Raw genomic sequence first — 19,229 nt, forward strand, 5'->3', positions numbered from 1 at the left:
TTTTTTTTCACGTGTAGTATAGAAATTTGTAATAAGATATATAATGCGGTTATAATAAAATATTGTGCGATTATTTTCATATTAAAATTAATATGTATTTATTTTTTATAAAATACAAGGGAAGCGGTGCTTCCACCGCTTCTTTTATATTTGTATTTTGTAAAAAATAAATACATATTAGAAGCGGTGCTTCCATCGCTTCTAATGACGGAACGCCACTGCACTCATTTATTAACTGCTTTCATGGGAAAAGTTTTGAATTGAAATAACAGAATTCCAGTTTGCATTGGAAGTTCATATATAGTTAATCGGGGTCTCCTGCCCCTAAGGTTTCCATCTATGTAACTGCATTCTCAAGATTAAGGAAAGACTGACGGACAAAAGTTGGAATTTAGAGGTCTTAATAGAGCTGCAATTTTTCAAATTGCAGCTCAATTAAAAGAACACTTTAATTACGTCATCATCATAGGATATCATATTGTGACCAGAGGGTCGGTACCTGCTTGATGCCTTGTCAGGATGACACCATTGCGTCTCTGTTGACACGGAAACTTAACTAGGTCACTTGTGAGCGGTCGTGTAACGGAGCGATCAGATTCTGGCTGGAGGGAGTGAGAGACAGCACACCGGAAGTGATTCCTTCAGAGACTAGATTAACATAACAACCGTTTAATAGGTAATGCTAGGAAATACATATCTCACAATATGTCGATAGTTTGATTGTAAGGTTTAAATGACCGTTCTCGAGAGAGAGAGAGAGCTTACAATAGTTTGCGTGGCGATAAATATCTGGAGTTTGGTTGATTCTTGAATAGTTGATAATAAGGTTCTTGAGATTAATAATCCAAGTTCTGGTTCTGGCAGCGACGTTAGTCCAAGTTATCATTAGTCCAACGTTATATTAGGCACTTAAAAAGTATGGTTGGTGATAAAGTTAATCCGAATAGGAGGCACGTAATAAGTCCGGTTGGGAGCTGACGACTTCTGTTAGAGGAACGGCTGTGATTGTGACGAAAATCTGTTTGTAGCTATATTCATTTGACAACTTTGTGATAATAGGTCGGAAGGTTATGTGAAAGCATCTTTTCGCAACTGAGAACTTGCTGAGTGATTAACTCCCAGGTGTGAAATTTGATACTTAATCAATAAAATAGTATTGTTAACAGTTTAGGTCAGGCTGTAGGTTAATAAACACCGCTGAGTCTCACAATATATAATTATAAACTTGATATAATATGCTGATTTATAAAAGTAAAATTGAAGTTGATGTCATGAATGATTATTTTTATTTTTAGCATAGGCAGTAATTAAGACTTTTTTGACATTCAAAAATGCAAAATTTATTTATAATGATGACTTCAGAATGAATTTTTATAAGATATATATAGCCATCTATGTATCTTTCATACATTTCTAAACCCTTTGACCAATATGCATCCATATTTTACTGACCTCACTTGGAAAAAAATACAAATTGAATAAACCAATCTCCATAATTAATTGGGCTAATTAAGTGCTATTTTTAATGATTAATTACTAAATAATTTGATACTAGAAGTAAGCATTAGGTGCTACCTCTTATTAAATTTAATAATTATAATATTTACTAATTAATTTAAATGGAGCTTAATGCTAACCTCTAGTACCAAATTGCTTAGTAGTTAATCATTAATAATAGCACTTAATTAGCTCAATTAAGTATGGTGATTGTTTGGTTTATCATTATTAATACATCAGGTTTAGTGATGTATAGAAATGAATGTTGATTGTATTTGAATAGAACAAAGATTTTTGAAACATTCTAGAATAAATATTTTGTATGTTGATAGCCAGACCTTTGAGATTATGAATTAATGAAAATATAAAGATACATGTGTAAAACATATATAATAATAATAATAATATAAGAACAAATAATAGTAACTTACAAAATTTTGCAAAATACAAAAATATTTGGTAATTTGTCATTTTCAGTACTTTAATATCACTCTGGTTTCACAGGTGCTGGACTAACAAACTATTATATTTATTTTAGATATGATTTAATATAAATGTTATAAATATTTGTTTATTACATGCATAATTAGTTAATAATTTTTTCCAGCAATTACCAGTAACTAAACAAGATAGGCATTCAAATAGTTCTGAAAATGATAGCAATGAACAAAATGTTTCTGCATTCTTATTAGAGACAGCTGAAGACACCGTTGCACGATGCATTTCAATTGTTGCAAGTCATCCTTTCCACGGTATGTAGAATTTCAGTTTAATTGCGAGAAAGTAAAATCTTTTAGTTTTGTGTTACTTGTACTTTGGTCCATGAACTAGTGCTGGTCTATGAACAATTTATTACTAGGTCACAATGAGATTTTACTTAAAATTTAAAAATTTAATATATGTTATTAAAACTATTAAAATAATCTTTAAAAGTCTTTTAAAAACATATTATTTTATAACTTCTTTTATTTTATTATTTAAATACATAGTGCTGGAGGTAAACGGGCAATCAAAATTTACCTGAAAAATTACTTGAAAATGGTTCCAAAAACTCCAATTTTTTTCAAAATGATTATAACCAAATTTTGTTATTCTGAGTTACCTCACTGGGAAATGTCAGATAATTTTGTAATGGCCAGGGCAAAGTCAGGGAAACTTACATTTGGTATAAAGTGAGGGAATTTGTTTATTTTTTCTGGAAATTTAATAATACTAGATTTGTAGTTTGGAACAAAAACTTTTTGAAGCTAAAAATGTTTCAAATCATTTTGTTATATACATGTGTGAATAATATACAGTCTTAGCAAATCAGATCTGCCAGATAGACTAAGCAAAAAGTCATTAAAACTTGGTGCTGAAGTAGTCCAATTACAAATGCACATAGAATTTTTAATTTGTAGTCATTAATTAAACAAAATATTACAAAAATTGGTTGCAATAGAGTGCAATAGTGCACAATTTTACATCAACATAAGTTTTACATTGAAAAATTCTAAAGAGAAATGTCAAATTTGCTTAAGAATGTTCACTGTCATCAAAACCAATTTGAACAGTTAATATGTAAAACTTTTTACTATAAATTACAAAAAAAGAATTAGAAGAAAAACAATAAAATCAACTAATGTTTGAAATATGTTTTGCTTTCTTAGCATATTTTATATCATTACATTAATTTTTTTTTATTTTCATTTAAAGCATTGACGTTAAAAAGCAGTAATTATAGGAGAACAGACTTGTATGTTGCTGTATACGTATTACATATACATCATATTCACATATACAGCATATTCAGTATATATGCAGAGTTCCTCCACTCATGGAAAGTCAGGGATTTTCATTAGTGTTCAGAAAAAGTCATGGAAAGTCAGGGAATTTGCCTCCTTGGCTGCCTTGTTGATTTTTTTGCTCACAATAAGTTAGACCAAGTGTAGCTGTCTGCAAACAACAAGAAGTAATGTGGTACAATACAACTTACAAAAAGGGGTGCAGAAAACTTTCAGGACCCAAAATTTCCCCAAAAATTATTGCACACAAAATAAAACTGTAATTTATGAACCAATTAATAATTATTATTACAGTAAAATCCCTCTAGTCCGCCCTCGGCTAGTCCGTCACTCCAGTTAATCCGACTGTAGTCGGAGTTGAGAAACTTGTCCCGAGTCATCGGTGACTCGCCGTCTGTGGCATTCTTCTGTGTTCGTTACAGTATATATTTTACATTGTGTGTACATGTACAGTTTTGTGTGTGTTTTCAATATGTCAGGAGTGAAACGTAAACACGTTACTCTTTCATTAAATAAAAAATTAGCAGTGCTACAGAGACTATACAAAGGGAAAGATTTTTTATTTTACGTTTTTCTGATAATCCAACCTTTTTTGCGTTTCAACCATACCCCAGTCCCAAAGGTGACAGATTAGAGGGGTTCTACTGTATATAGTTTGGAAAATTTAAATTAAATCATACATATAATTAAATAAGCCTATCATACAATTTGCATGCAACACTAAATGTATAAGTTAACATAAATATTTTAGATTAAAAGAATGCTTTAATTTAAGCACATGTTTTCATCAATGTAGGACAGCATATACAATTATAAACTTGTTGATTAATTAATAAAAATAAAATTGAATTCGGTTTCATAATTGATTATTTTTAGCACAGACAGTAATTAATGGACTTTGACATTCAAAAATGCAAAATTTATTTATAATGATGACTTCAGAATGAATTTTTATAACTTCAAGTAACGAACACCAAAAAGTACTGTAAAAAGGAAAATTTTTTGTATTGAAATTATTTTCTCATCATGGTTATTTTATCTTAACTTCTAAAACACTTATTTATGTTATTTAAGTTAAATTATTTTAACTAGTTAATAGGAAAAATTACATACCTTTACAATTTAAATAATTTCATTAAAATAATATAATTTTTTGAAATTATTTAAAACTTTAAAATAACAAAAGTTGGGTCTGGGTAATGGTAATTAATACTGGCTTATGTGCTTAGCCCATCAATAGCTAAGTGGATAAAACACTGGTAGTTGGACAAAGGTTTGCATCTCACTAATGGGCTGGCCACACTGAGTTTTCCAGGTTTTCTTCACAAATCTAACACTTAAATAGAGTCAGTTTCCTGTAGAAAGTCTTCTTGGGAAGCATTCCTCCTTGGCAGATTTTCAGCATTGCCTTCTCCCATAAATCTGTCCATTCTGAGATACTTAACTGCTTATCTGACAGCATTGAAAGCATTGTATGAAAACACTGAAAATTTTTGCACAGTGTATAGTGCCTAATAGTAGAAATTTTCACATCCAGGTGGTTGAGATAATTTGGATTTCAGATTTCTCAACAATGTATGGTCCACAGATCCCTTTGGGTTTAGGCAAATATATTGACAGCAAGCTATGCAAATTAGATAAATGGCCCATTAAAATTTATTAAACAGGTCTACCAGAAGGTGAAGTTTGAGAAACACTAGGTTAAAGTATGTCATTGGGGTATTTTGTACTGAACTTAGACATGTAGTTCTTCCAGTTTTTCAAAATTTGTATGAAGTTTTTTTACAATTTAAATAAAGATGCACTGTTGATAATAAGAATATTAAAACTGTTACAATGAAATGTTGACTTGTGGGGTGTATAATAGAAATGTAAAGAATGCTCAAGTGCTATTTATCAATTATTTTTAATTTTCTGATACTATACCTAAAGACCATGTTTGTAAGCAGTTCTTTAAATTTTTCAAACCATATCAAATAAGTTAATTTTAATTTTTACATAAAAATATAAATAAATAAAATATATCAAAGCTTCCAAAATTGTCTTCATGTTCAGTCATTAAACCACCAAACACAAAGACAATTTTGTAGCTTCAATATATTTTATTTATTTATATTTTGATGTAAATACAGTCAGCCAAAATTTAATTTTAATTTTTACAGTTTTTTTAAAATTTTAGATTTAATAAGTAAGTCTTATTATACATAAGACTTATTATTCTATTGCATTGTAAGATTGTATTTTAAAATCTAAATAATAATAATCTAACATTGTTTAAAATTTTTTGAAATATTTTAACTTTTTCTGATTCCCTCACAATTAGTGTTTACATTCTCAATTTGAGGGCAGATGTTAATGAACTGATAAAAAAAATAATGATAACAAAGTGCAAGAAATGATAAATAATTTTAATTTAAATGGTATTATTTTTTTATTTTAATAATTTTAATTGTGTAACAAAATAATTTCTGATCTTTTTCCCAGTTTATTAATATTTTATAAAGTTCAGGAAATTTATTAAGAGAGAAATTTAATAAACATGTACTTTTGTACATGGATTATACAGGATTTGTTAATAATGGTATTTTATTTTTTCAAAGCCACATAGATTTATGGTTTTAATTTAATAAAACATTTTATTTTTAAATTTAATTATTCAGCAAGTATAAAAATTATGTAATTGTTAATTAGAAAAAATAACTAACTAAACTGTCAAAGAAGCAATAACATATCTACTACAATATATAATAACAAACAGCATATGACTTATTATGCAAATAAGTCATATGCTGTTTTATTTCATCAATTTGTTGAACTGTAAGGGACGTGAGGGTCAAGGAATTTGTACAAAGTTGGTCAGGGAAAGTCATAAAATTTAAAACAAAAATTTGAGTAGGAACCCTCTATACAATATACCAGAATTTGTATAATAGGTTGCTCTGCAAAATTTAAAAATATTGCCACCATTTCAACAGTTTTAAATTTTTTCACCACTTCAAATTATTTATCGCCACTAGTTTTACTAATTAATGCAGGTGCCAGTAGCCCTATCAGTTTGGTATCTGAAAAGCAAGAGTAACATGTTAAACTGTAACTTGCAATGAGAGGACTAGACATTCAGGTCTGATTCAAACAGAACTTTGGTGAACACATAGTCTTAAACACAAATAACTCCTTGTCCAAATAACAAAACTCATTTCTCAAGTGATTCCAAAAAATGGACATCTGAAAATTTAGTGTTTAGCTTATAAGTCTTTGGAAGTTTCATATCCAAGAGTGGCAACAGCTGAGTGAATAAGATGCTAAGCACTGGAGCTAGATAATGTAGGTTTAATTGTTTGAAATTTTAGTTGTTTTTTTATGTTTAACATTATTATTTTATTCTGTTAATTTTATTATCATCATTAATTTTATATTTAAGCTTATGAAACAAGAAATTAAAAATTGTGACATTTCCTGTTTACGGAAATCGAGCTCTGTAGATTTTTTCACATTTATTTTTAGATATGGTAGTATTGTGACATTCAAAGTGTAACAAACATGAGCACACAAGGAAATTAATAACATTAATGTCCATAATATTAACAGTTAAAAAAAATGAAATGCTGTGACTTGCTATTCTATTTTCATATCACTTGTCATTTTCATCCATGTGCAGTAACGTTTGAAGCTTATTTGTTTATGAGGACACTAATAGCCCGGGCTGCCCTCTAGTGGGCATTTTTGTAGCAGTGGTGTCATTCCATGGTATAAATAATAAATTCATATCAATGGGAAATTTTCCCTATTCCATGGGGGGAATTCCTGTCTTCACGGGGGAGGAGAACCATGTCCTTATAGAGCAGTGTTTCTCAACCTCTAACGAATCGTTGCCCCTTTCAACGTAGTATCGCCCCCTTCACTTCAAAATTCTGATGCCGAGGGCCAGGGCTAACGCCAAATTCGTACTGCATTCAATAGACTAGTGACTAGTATAATGCTATTTGTTTAATTATTGTACGATATAACGAATAAAAACTCTAATTAATTTTAATATAATGTTTTACTATATCGCCCAGAAAATTGTTTTTCGCCCCTCCAAAATATAAATTGTTACAAATCTCCCTCTCAACATGGAAAAATGCCCATGTTGAGAAACACTGTTATAGAGTATCTCTAATTTTTCCCCCTTCCCGTGGGGAAACTCCCCTCCCCTCAGAGAATTTATTTCCCTTCCCATAGGGGAGGGGGCTAGGTTTATCCCACCCCCATGGGAAGGGCATTCTAGCATCAGTGGTGTCATTCCATGATATAAATAATATATTCATATTACAAATAAAAATAATAATAATACTGAATTTCTCATGGTGTACCCTACTAAAATGCAGTCAAAAACGCAAAAAACTGCATCTAAAATAGTACAGAAGAATCAGAGTTCTTCAGGGTAATCCTTGACCCTCTCACCTGTGGGGGAATTTTAAAAAATCCCTTCTTAATGTGCATTCTTGTTGCATACCCTGCTAAACCATAGTCAAAAATGCAAAAAATCACATTTTTTGTTATTTTAATATTGTTACGCAAAAAATTGAATTTATTGTTAATTTAAATAATAGCTAGGGTGCCCCTAGTGGGTGTTTTAGGCATACTGTTACAGATATACTGACACCCAATCAGTGGCTTATATTATTAGATACTATGTAAAATATGTGAAAATAAATGTGAAGAAATAAAAGTTTTATTTAATGACATAAAAGAGTTAAATCTATAGAGCAGGGATGGCCAACACGTAGACCCCGGTCGACTGCAAAGGTTTTGAAAGTAGTCCGTGAAGCTAAAGTTGAACAATTTGCTTTCACTTAAATTAATGTTTAAAAATCTTAATTCGATAATTTATTCTTACAATAATAGACTGTCTGTGCAATGTACTCATACTGTTTGTATTTGTCCCGATGAACAATGCAAATGAATGTTAACGCATGCGCATATAAAAATCCTAAAATTGTTTGTCCATATTCATAGTCGCCTGCAGACTATATTTTACCAAAAAAATAGCCCCTAAGAGATAAAAGTTTGGTCACACCTGCTATAGAGGCTTGTTTTTCACTAAACAAGAAATGATGTAACAAGTTTTAATCTCTTGTTCTATACAGTTTAAATGTGAGGAATAATAATAACAATAATAATAATGCTAATGATGCAGTAAAATAATAAAGTTACACATAAAATTAACTAAACCAAACCAAATCTCTGAACCTATATCATTTAGCTCCAGTGCTTAGCATATTATTTGCTCAGCTATTGCCACTCTTGGATATGAAACTTCCAAAGACTTATAAGCTAAACACTAAATTTTCAGAGGCCCAATTTTTTGAAGTGGACAAACAGCTTGTTGTCTAAATAACAGGACACGCTTGAGAAGTGGGTTCTATTATTTGGATGACAAGCTGTTTGTATTTAGGGCTACATGCTCACCAAGTTATGTTCGAATCAGAGTCCTGAATAGCCTTCCCCTTGCTAGCAATAGGAATAATTTTTGAATAAGTTTTTTAATGAATAATTCCGAACAACACATTCAATTACAATGTTTAAACAGAAGTATTTAAAAGCAAAAAAAAACTGATGTAGGCAATATTGGATATGGCCTTTTGATCATAACCATGAATGAGAAATCATGCTCATCTGACATTAGTCTCAACGTCACTTCTTACTTTTCTGCCAGAACTTGCCACATGATGTCCTGAAATTGTTAGGTTTTGCTGTTTTCCCCGAAGTATGATTTCTGATTCAATTTCATGCTGAATGTTGAAACAAGCAGACTAGGGTTTTTATTGCCACTTGCAATTGCCAGTGTTATATTTTTATCGTCACTTTAATAAAAATATCGCCAAGTGGCGATTTTGGTGACCCCTGCATATTATATTAATATAATTCATCTACAAGTAATATCATTTGCAACATTAGTGTGTAATAGAAGTAAGAAATGCCAGCTGTTTAAAATACTATATTGTGAGCTAATAATGATTAAATAATTAGTGTTTAACATTTAAAACACTAGTTAAAACTGATAATGATAGCATGTCATCAACTGCATATTGAAGTTATTGTTGTAAAAAGTGCCCATTTACTTGATAATGATAGTAAGTGGACTCTGATTACAAATAAAGTTTTGGGATCTGGTAATTTTGATAACATTAAATGACTGATGACACTAACCCTGATTATAATAAGTGAAGTCTACTGTACAGTGGGTGATCGGTTAACAAACATAATCTGTTCCAAGACTTTGTTCGCTATCCGAATTGTTTGTTAACTGATTATCAATTTACCATAGGTTTCTATGGGAATTTGATTAATTTGTTCTGGAGACCCCAAAAAATAAAAAATACATACTTTCTTACTACGTTTATTTATATGTAATAATAAAAATACATATATACACGGTCTTGCATTTTTATTAGTCATGTTTTATCCTTTTGTGGGGGTTAAAGAATCTGTCCAATGTTGATTGCTTTCCTGTCTTCATGATTTTTCAGAAGTAATTAATAGCATTGTAATTGTAGAGATTCCTAAGCCTATTAACCTCAACCTGGTTTTGATGCCATTTTAAGACCGTCGTTTTGACATCCTTCTACTTCTTCAAAAGATCTTTAATAGTAGATATCAGCATTAATCTGGTTTTTTAGAAGAAAACATAAAAGAATTGTTTCTGTCAGAAATATAAAAGGCTGAAATTACAAGGGAAAATTCCAAAGTTCTCGGGAATACTATCTGATCAGTATATACCGGGTTGAACGTCGATGTCGACATCTCCCGCTCTGTGAAAAGTTTTGAATTGTTGTCTGAAGACAAAGGAAGACAAATCGGTATTCGTNCGTTATTTAAAGGTAATTTTTATTATAGGCCTATAGACCTTACACAGCATTATTAATATGATTTTGGAGGTTACAGAACTTTAAAATTACTTTAAAAAATGGAAAATAATTATGTCATTTGATTTCAAGATATTTTGTATACCTTAAAAATAATTAATTTTATCCCAGGATTTCCCGGGATCCCGGGAAACAGTTCACTTTTATCCCGGGATCCCGGGAGACAGTTCACTTTTATCCCGGGATCCCGGGACAAGCAAAAGACCGGGAAATGAGAAACCCTAGTTCTGACAGTTCAAACAGCTGTTTGTACATAACTTTTTGAATCTAATTGACCAACATTGCAAATTTAAACATTTCTTTAACAAATGAACAGATATTTTTAAATTAATTAACAGTATTTGTGGTATATACAAATATAATAAACATGGAAGTAGTGACTATAATACAACCAGCAATATGACATGACTAAAATGAGAAAGAATTGATACCAAAGAAGGAACAAAGTGGCATTTATTTCATTCCAATTAAAATGGATGACAGAATAGCTATTACATAGCACAAAGTGCACACTAGTGTGTCTGAGCATAAAGACAATCTCAAATGAGGGAAATTCTCCACAGAACTTCATGTAAAAGAAATCAACTCCTCAGTGGAAGGATATCAAGAATCTAATAAAATATACAAGTTACAGTAGAGTCTTTGTCAACTGGAATTCAAGTAACTAGCAAAAAACTGAAATAAATAATACAGTTGTCCCTCTATAGTCCGACATTTTTTAATCTGACATGCTCAGTAGTCCGACGCACCTCCCGTCAAGGTACCCATCCCCATTACCTGTCACAGAAGCATGTCTAAATACATAAATTTTTTTAAAAAATTTTTGATTGACTGTATTATAAACATTTGAATAAAATATTCAAAAATAAATGGATACAACTGGTAAATATAGGAAGAAGTTGGCAAAGCCTATGGGGTGAGCATGCAGGAGGGAGGCAAAGCTCCCCAGTTTTGTAATAAAAATTCAAAGCTAACCTTAGAATAAACAGATAAAACTGTTTTTATATGTTTTTCTCTAACTCAAAATATACATTTACCTACTTTTACTATTAATCAAGTGCTCATTAAATATGTCAACTCTGAACAATGTAGGTGTTTTTTATATTATAATTATAATAATAATTAATTTATATGATTATGCCACTGCCAGAGGGATATTTTAAACTTTTTCATTTGGAGGCGAAAGAGTAGCCTCAAATAAAAGGTTGACTCTATCATAGGATTGTTTTCTTCATGTATATTTGAAAGGACTGATTGAAAAGACACATCCTTGTGTGTATTGTTTACTCAAGAATTTTTAAAATATTTTTGTAAATGTAAATTTGTCCTGTCTAATTATTTAAAAAATTTTTAAAAACTTTCTTCTTAATAAGTTTTGTCATCTACCCTATACCACCCAACTTAATGTGGCCAGGTCAAAGATTAGGTCTTCCTTCATTTCATGAATGTGTAATTTACTTTGATCATCTTACATTCCATAATTACTTTAATAGAAATGTTTAGCCTTCCTGGCTCTGTTTATGAGTACCCCTCATCACTTGTGTTGTATATCATCTATTTTCCCCCTTTTAGACACTCTTTATCTCATCATTCTTATTTTTATTATATACTAAATAATATAAACAATGTTGAACACCTTTTATACTAAGAATTTGTGTTGGGACTGCAAGTCTGCTTTTTGTTAATGTGGACTTTACAAACTGATAACATTTGGGTTTGGCTGTACTTTTCATTGGAAAAAGATACTGAGTTTTTTCAGATTGCTATTTTACGAGAGATTATTTATCATCAAATATCAATATAAAATTTACTGAAATGTACTCAAATATCTTTCACATTCAAAACAAATGATTAGAAAATTCAATAGAGTCTCTCTCTCTCTGTATTGAATTTTATTAATAATTTTACAGAATGACAATACCACTGCCTACATTTAAACAAATTTTTCTAGTAATTAATTAATATTACCGTAATAGAGTGTTTTTATCAAATGTAAGCTTAAATCATTGGACAATCTGGTAATTTAAGTGTATGTTAAAAAAATTTAATTTGATTATGAGTTGTGAATATCATTTATTATTTACTAATGAAGGCTGTTTTATTAATTTTACATTATTTATTTTATTAATAAATATGAATTTACATTTCAGAACTATTCATGGATCTTTCATTGAAATATATAAAGAAGAAGGAATAAAAGGATTTTTTGTGTAAGTGCAAAATTCTTTTGCTAAATTTTTTATGCAAGCAAAAAATAAATTGTTTTAAATTGTATCTAATCTCTGTTATAAAGATACTTAAAAGGGTTAAATTAGTCAGGATATGTATTTGAATTAAGTGCTTTTTGAGATTTTCATTTCCATCTTTGCATCCACAACATTTGATGTTCTGACTAGGGTTTCTCAAACGGGATCCCGGTTGTTTTTTTAACCCGGGAAATTTTTCTTATTCCGGGAAATCTCGCAAATTTTTTAAAAATTCACTTTTTTCTTATTTTGTGTTAAGTTTGAGGAATTTTGCAAATAGAAAGCATAATTAACTCATTCACTGTCAGAATACATTTGTATTTATTAATTTTAAACCTACCTATTAGTTTTTTTTTAAATTTTTGCTCGTTATAGCATGTCACAAATGGTCAATAATCAATATATAGCTTATTTGTGGCAGGACTATAAAAATTCTTTACTTGTCGGAACCTGTAATATCTGGAATAATTGTGCTTACGCTGTCTTGAGTTTTAACCATGCCCAGTAGCTTCAATAAATGCCTGACGCCAGATTGTGCAAATTGGGCAAGGATACAAACGAGTACAAAGTCTGCAAGTATGAAGTTTTTCTTCATAAACCTGATTATTAAAGCCAAATGAATTGCCGAATTATCGAGCTCTAAGCTTGATGCCGCTATTAAAGCAGCCAAGGTAGACAAATCAAGAATACTAGAGAGCGAAAGAAGTACTACAATCTCGAAAACGAACTCGAAAGCTTCCAGGCTACAGGTGAAAAAACACATAATATCTGTCTTCTCTTAAATGCATTAAACACTATTCCAATCACATCAATTGAATCGGAAAGGGCATTCTCGGTGGCAAGACTTTTCATTACTAAAATAAGAATTAGAGTGAGTTATCGGAGTATTGACCATCTTTGCTTTTTAAAATCTTATAAAAGTTTGCAATATTTTGTATTATATTTTATTTAAAAAACGAAAATTACCTTCTAAATTAGAAGTTCATTTTTTTAATTTTTAACTCAATTCAGAACATTTTTTTTGTTGTTGTTGTATGCAGTTTCCAGCAAACTTTAATTAATTTTTTTCTATTTGTGAAAATTTCTACGTTATTTAAAGGTAATTTTTATTATAGGCCTATAGACCTAACACAGCATTATTAATATGATTTTGGAGGTTACAAAACTTTAAAATTACTTTAAAAAATGGAAAATAATTATATCATTTGATTTCAAGATATTTTGTATACCTTAAAAATAATTAATTTTATCCCAGGATTTCCCGGGATCCCGGGAAACAGTTCACTTTTATCCCGGGATCCCGGGACAAGCAAAAGACCGGGAAATGAGAAACCCTAGTTCTGACAGTTCAAACAGCTGTTTGTACATAACTTTTTGAATCTAATTGACCAACATTGCAAATTTAAACATTTCTTTAACAAATGAACAGATATTTTTAAATTAATTAACAGTATTTGTGGTATATACAAATATAATAAACATGGAAGTAGTGACTATAATACAACCAGCAATATGACATGACTAAAATGAGAAAGAATTGATACCAAAGAAGGAACAAAGTGGCATTTATTTCATTCCAATTAAAATGGATGACAGAATAGCTATTACATAGCACAAAGTGCACACTAGTGTGTCTGAGCATAAAGACAATCTCAAATGAGGGAAATTCTCCACAGAACTTCATGTAAAAGAAATCAACTCCTCAGTGGAAGGATATCAAGAATCTAATAAAATATACAAGTTACAGTAGAGTCTTTGTCAACTGGAATTCAAGTAACTAGCAAAAAACTGAAATAAATAATACAGTTGTCCCTCTATAGTCCGACATTTTTTAATCTGACATGCTCAGTAGTCCGACGCACCTCCCGTCAAGGTACCCATCCCCGTTACCTGTCACAGAAGCATGTCGTGATGTGAATCTCCCCATCCAATTCTTACTCGATGATACACATTTCGTGTGTTTTATGTGAGCAGNGTACGAGGCCGCATCATTGGTATGTGAGAGGGTGGATTTTTGTATCGAGAAATCGCAGCCTGCACGCAGTGTAATGCCACAAAAGTTATGTGTGTTTGGAAGAAATGGACAGAGGAGAACCAAATAAGGCAAAAACTTGGCAGTGGGGCAAGCAATAGCACAACAGCACGGGATAACAGATACCTAATCTGCATGGCTGTGACTTCGGTAATCCGGACACTTTTGGTAATCTGACACACCTTTGGTCCCATACCTGTCGGATTATCAAGGGACAACTGTACTTCAAATAAAAATTAAAATAAAATCAGTTTCAGCAAAAATATGTTTAAATATGGAATGCTGTGCCATGTGTAAGCCCATACAAACACCATCTGTTGGAGTGGAGTCAAACATATGACTCCACTCCAACAGATTCACTGTGTGTAAACATATCTGTTGGTTGGAATCTATTATTGTTCAGATTTTGTTCTCATTTAACCTGTTTGTATTTATTTGTCTTAATTTACTTTTAATTACTGTATTTCAATATTAACATCAAGTCAATACAGAGTTTTTGGTATGGTATGGTATAGTATGGATGCTCTGTTTATGAGTACCCCTCATCACTTGTGTTGTATATCATCTATTTTCCCCCTTTTAGACACTCTTTTTCTCATCATTCTTATTTTTANCTCATGTTTGTGAAAATTGCAACACCATGAAGGAATTGTACAAATTGAACCAAACTTACAGGAAATGGAAAGTGAGGTAAGACATGCAAATGAGTAGAATTGCAAAGCGATTGTGCATGCATGGAACGAGAATTGTCTCCTTATCAGCTGCTTGTTCCAGTTATATAAAGGACTGTAAAGATACGTTGAAATCCGTTTATCTTCCTCTGTCTGCGGTAAACATTTCATTGGTGATCAATATGCCTCGTCAAAAGTAGAGGAAGCCATACCAACAACTAATGGAGTTCTCAAGCAGCCAGAAACTATTTACCTGGCATCTACCAATCCCAATGGGTGACAGTTAACTGAGAGTCTACTATTTTTGCCACTTGGAACAGCTGAAGAGTCTACCATCATTACTACCAAACTGCCAATTCTAAAGAAGAGAAGAAAACAAGCTAGATTTTTGGGTATAACATTTTTTGCTATGGTTACAATCCTGCCCACAAAAACTTCAGATGAAGCTTCTTTCCAAGTCTTAGCTATTTATATTGTAGAAACTTCACATATAGATATTTCATTTTGTGTTTTTACACTTAAATATCTGTGCATACTATTAAATTATCTACTACTATTCCACTACAACTAATCTACTATTGAATTATTTTATTTACTGTTATTTTATTATTATTTTTAGGTTTTTTATCATTTATTATGACTCCTTATTCGCTTTTTATTTTTGTTTCTTAGTTTATGCACAGATATTATTTTATGTTTATTATAATTTTTATATACACCCCAAATATTGTTAATTTGTTAAAGAAATGTTTGAATTTGTGATATTGATTGGTTAGATTCAAAAAGTTGTATGAACAATTCTATTTGAATTGTTAGAACATCTAATAGTGATCTGAATATGTGATTAAAAATCTTGAAAAGCATTTAATCTGAACAAATATCCTGACTCCTTTAATTCTTTCAAGATTTTTCTAATATTTATATCCATGGAGCTGTCTTCCAGTTTTTGACTTTTGACTTCTACAGTGAATTCATCAAAACAACTCTACAAAATCTGATACATTATATTACTACAGCCAACCACTGAGTGCATTACGTGGGAGTTTACAGGATGAGGGCTCTTGATGCATTTCCAGCTGGCACCATAGTAACCGACGATGGTTATAGCATAATGTTATATATACTGGAAGATGAGATCAGGCCAGAGGTCCAGGTAGAATAATTGGCAATGTATTTGCTTGGTAAGTGGGAGTTGGGGTTCAAGTCTCACTCCAGGCTGATTCTTTTCTTCCAGTTTAATCTAAATTATTTAATTAAAATTATAATTAATTAAATTTATTACGAGGTGGAGCCTAATGCCTCCCTCTAGTGTCAAATTGTTTGATAATTTATTATTATTATTATTATGTTGAGTTCAGTGAGTTTTACTTGGTTCACACCGGTGGCTGTGTACTATGCCGGACCAGAGTCAAGGCATAGCAACCAAAACAAAACTAAAATTAAATAAGTGTGTCAGTGTCTGTATTCAGGAATTTCCTAACAATGTGGCATGTATTCAATATAGTGGCCTTCTGTAGTGTGATGTATGTATTTCTACTCAATTCTAATGTTCCCAGGCTTTTGTGTAGTGTGTGTGGTATCACACCTGTACAGGAAAGAACAACAGGTACAATAACTACCCTATCCATCCTCCATAGATGCCTTATTTCCTGGGCAAGTTCTGTGTACTTGCTAATTTTTTCAGTGCATGTGTTTTGTACATTGTGAGTGTTTGGAATGGCTATGTCTATAATGTATGTGATTTTATTGTGTTTGTCAATGAGTGTGATGTCTGGTCTGTTGTAGTAAATTGTTTTATCTGTGATTATGGCTCTGTCGTAGTACATTTTGTGTGTGTTGTTTTCCAATACTGTTTGTAGTATATACTTGTAGTATGGTTTGTGGATGTCTACCGATTTCTGTTTGTTTCCAAGCTGTTGGTGTATTATATTTGCTACTTGATTGTGTCTATGTGAGTAATCTGTCTGTGCCAAGAGCTTGCAACCAGATGTAATGTGTTGTATAGTTTCTGGCATGATGTGACACTTTCTGCATGTGTCATTTGTGAGTGTTGTATCTTTTTATTATTATTATTATTATTATTATAGTCGTTATATAGCCCAATGGCAAAGGGCAGTGGTTGGCTTTAGTAATATAGTGAATTCTTTAAATATATATAAAAGAAAATAATTAGGCAGGCATTGCAATTCCTTCCGAAAAATTTAATCCACTCTGTTCACAAGAATAATGTTTTCTGAAATTAAATCTTACAAAAATACACTCATGTTTGTGAAAATTGCAACACCATGAAGGAATTGTACAAATTGAACCAAACTTACAGGAAATGGAAAGTGAGGTAAGACATGCAAATGAGTAGAATTGCAAAGCGATTGTGCATGCATGGAACGAGAATTGTCTCCTTATCAGCTGCTTGTTCCAGTTATATAAAGGACTGTAAAGATACGTTGAAATCCGTTTATCTTCCTCTGTCTGCGGTAAACATTTCATTGGTGATCAATATGCCTCGTCAAAAGTAGAGGAAGCCATACCAACAACTAATGGAGTTCGTACGAGGCCGCATCATTGGTATGTGAGAGGGTGGATTTTTGTATCGAGAAATCGCAGCCTGCACGCAGTGTAATGCCACAAAAGTTGTGTGTGTTTGGAAGAAATGGACAGAGGAGAACCAAATAAGGCAAAAACCTGGCAGTGGGGCAAGCAATAGCACAACAGCACGGGATAACAGATACCTAATCTGCATGGCTGTGACAGACTGTACAGCATCCTCTCGTGTTAGCACAATGTTGGAGCATGGCTACAGGTGTTTTGTTGTCTCGCTCCACAGTTTGTCGCCATCTGCTGCAGCATGAACTGTGTGCAAGGGTTCCTGTATGCAGGATTCCCCTTTGCTGATTCACAGACGCCTTCGACTTCAATGGGCTCAGCAACACAGTGCGTGGCATGCCCAGTGGCAACAAGTTGTTTTTTCTGACGAATCTCGCTACAATCTGCAGTACGATGATGGAAGAGTATGCGTCAGATATTAAAAAGGGAAACGTCTGCTCCCACAGTGTGTTATCCAGCGTCATACCACACAAACGCCTGGCATCATGGTGTGGGGAGTTATTGGGTATAATTGTCAATCCCATCTAGTGCACATTGTGGGCAACCTCAACAGTGATTGCTACATATGGGAAATTGTGGAGCCAGAGGTCCTCCTCCTCCTCTGATGCATTCTGGGTGCTGTATTTCAGAAGGATAATGCTCGTACACATGTTTCTCAGACTGCACAACAGGTTTCGCTTCTTCCATGACCTGCTTATTCCCCAGATACGTCATCCATCAAGCATATCTGGGATTTCATTGGTCTGCAACTTGCTCTTGCAGCTGGTGGGGCACACAATAAGACTTAACTTTGGCGTCAAGTCGAAGCCATCTGGAATGCCATTCCCCAGGATTACATTCAGGTTCTGAATGTAATCTGGGGAATGGCATTCCAGATGGCTTCGACTTGACGTCATGGCATTGAATCATACAGAACCTGTATGATTCAATGCCACGACGTGTACAGGCTCTCATCGCTCAGCATGGCGGACACACAAAGTACTGATTTCTGATGTTCTTTTTGTTTTTTTGTCTTGTAAATTTGATTGTTTATTTGTATCACTATCAGTAATGTGTGAAATAAATTTCATTAATTTCTGACAATTTCATCATGGTGTTGCAATTTTCACAAACATGAATGTACAAATAAATATAAGTGATACGTTTATTTATGATCGCTTTTTGTCCATTGTCTTATTTTGTATGTTTCATGCTAGCACACTTTTCCCAAAGAAGGACTTATCACACTGGATTAAACATGGAATATGACCTTGAGGCATGCAATTTTCTTCTATATTTATTTTTTGATATGCATTTCAGACATAACAGGTTCCTCTTCAGTCTTAATACATAGATCCTTGTTTTAGGGGTTTTAGGCATATGCATACACATTATTAATTTTATAATAAAAACTTCTCATTATAGATACATATACATGACAAAAGTCCACTAAATAAGTACATTTTAACCAGGACCCACAAACTTGAAAAAGAAAATTTGTACTATTT

At 32.0% G+C, this 19,229-nt stretch overlaps 1 protein-coding gene across 1 annotated transcript in view; it reads left to right on the top strand.

Annotated features, from left to right (window-relative positions):
• LOC111636592 (mitochondrial carrier homolog 2-like) overlaps nucleotides 1-19,229 on the top strand; it is a 70,095-nt gene that overhangs the window by 33,317 nt on the left and 17,549 nt on the right. Inside the window, exons 4-6 of the mRNA XM_023381872.1 lie at nucleotides 2,105-2,249; nucleotides 3,193-3,248; nucleotides 12,293-12,399. Coding sequence (XP_023237640.1) covers nucleotides 2,105-2,249; nucleotides 3,193-3,248; nucleotides 12,293-12,399 — 308 coding nt within the window. The remainder of the gene's footprint in view (nucleotides 1-2,104; nucleotides 2,250-3,192; nucleotides 3,249-12,292; nucleotides 12,400-19,229) is intronic.

The sequence above is a fragment of the Centruroides sculpturatus genome, unplaced genomic scaffold (assembly GCF_000671375.1).
Source record: "Centruroides sculpturatus isolate CEXI.00-Female unplaced genomic scaffold, Cexi_2.0 scaffold920, whole genome shotgun sequence".
Classification (NCBI taxonomy): Eukaryota; Metazoa; Arthropoda; class Arachnida; order Scorpiones; family Buthidae; genus Centruroides; species Centruroides sculpturatus.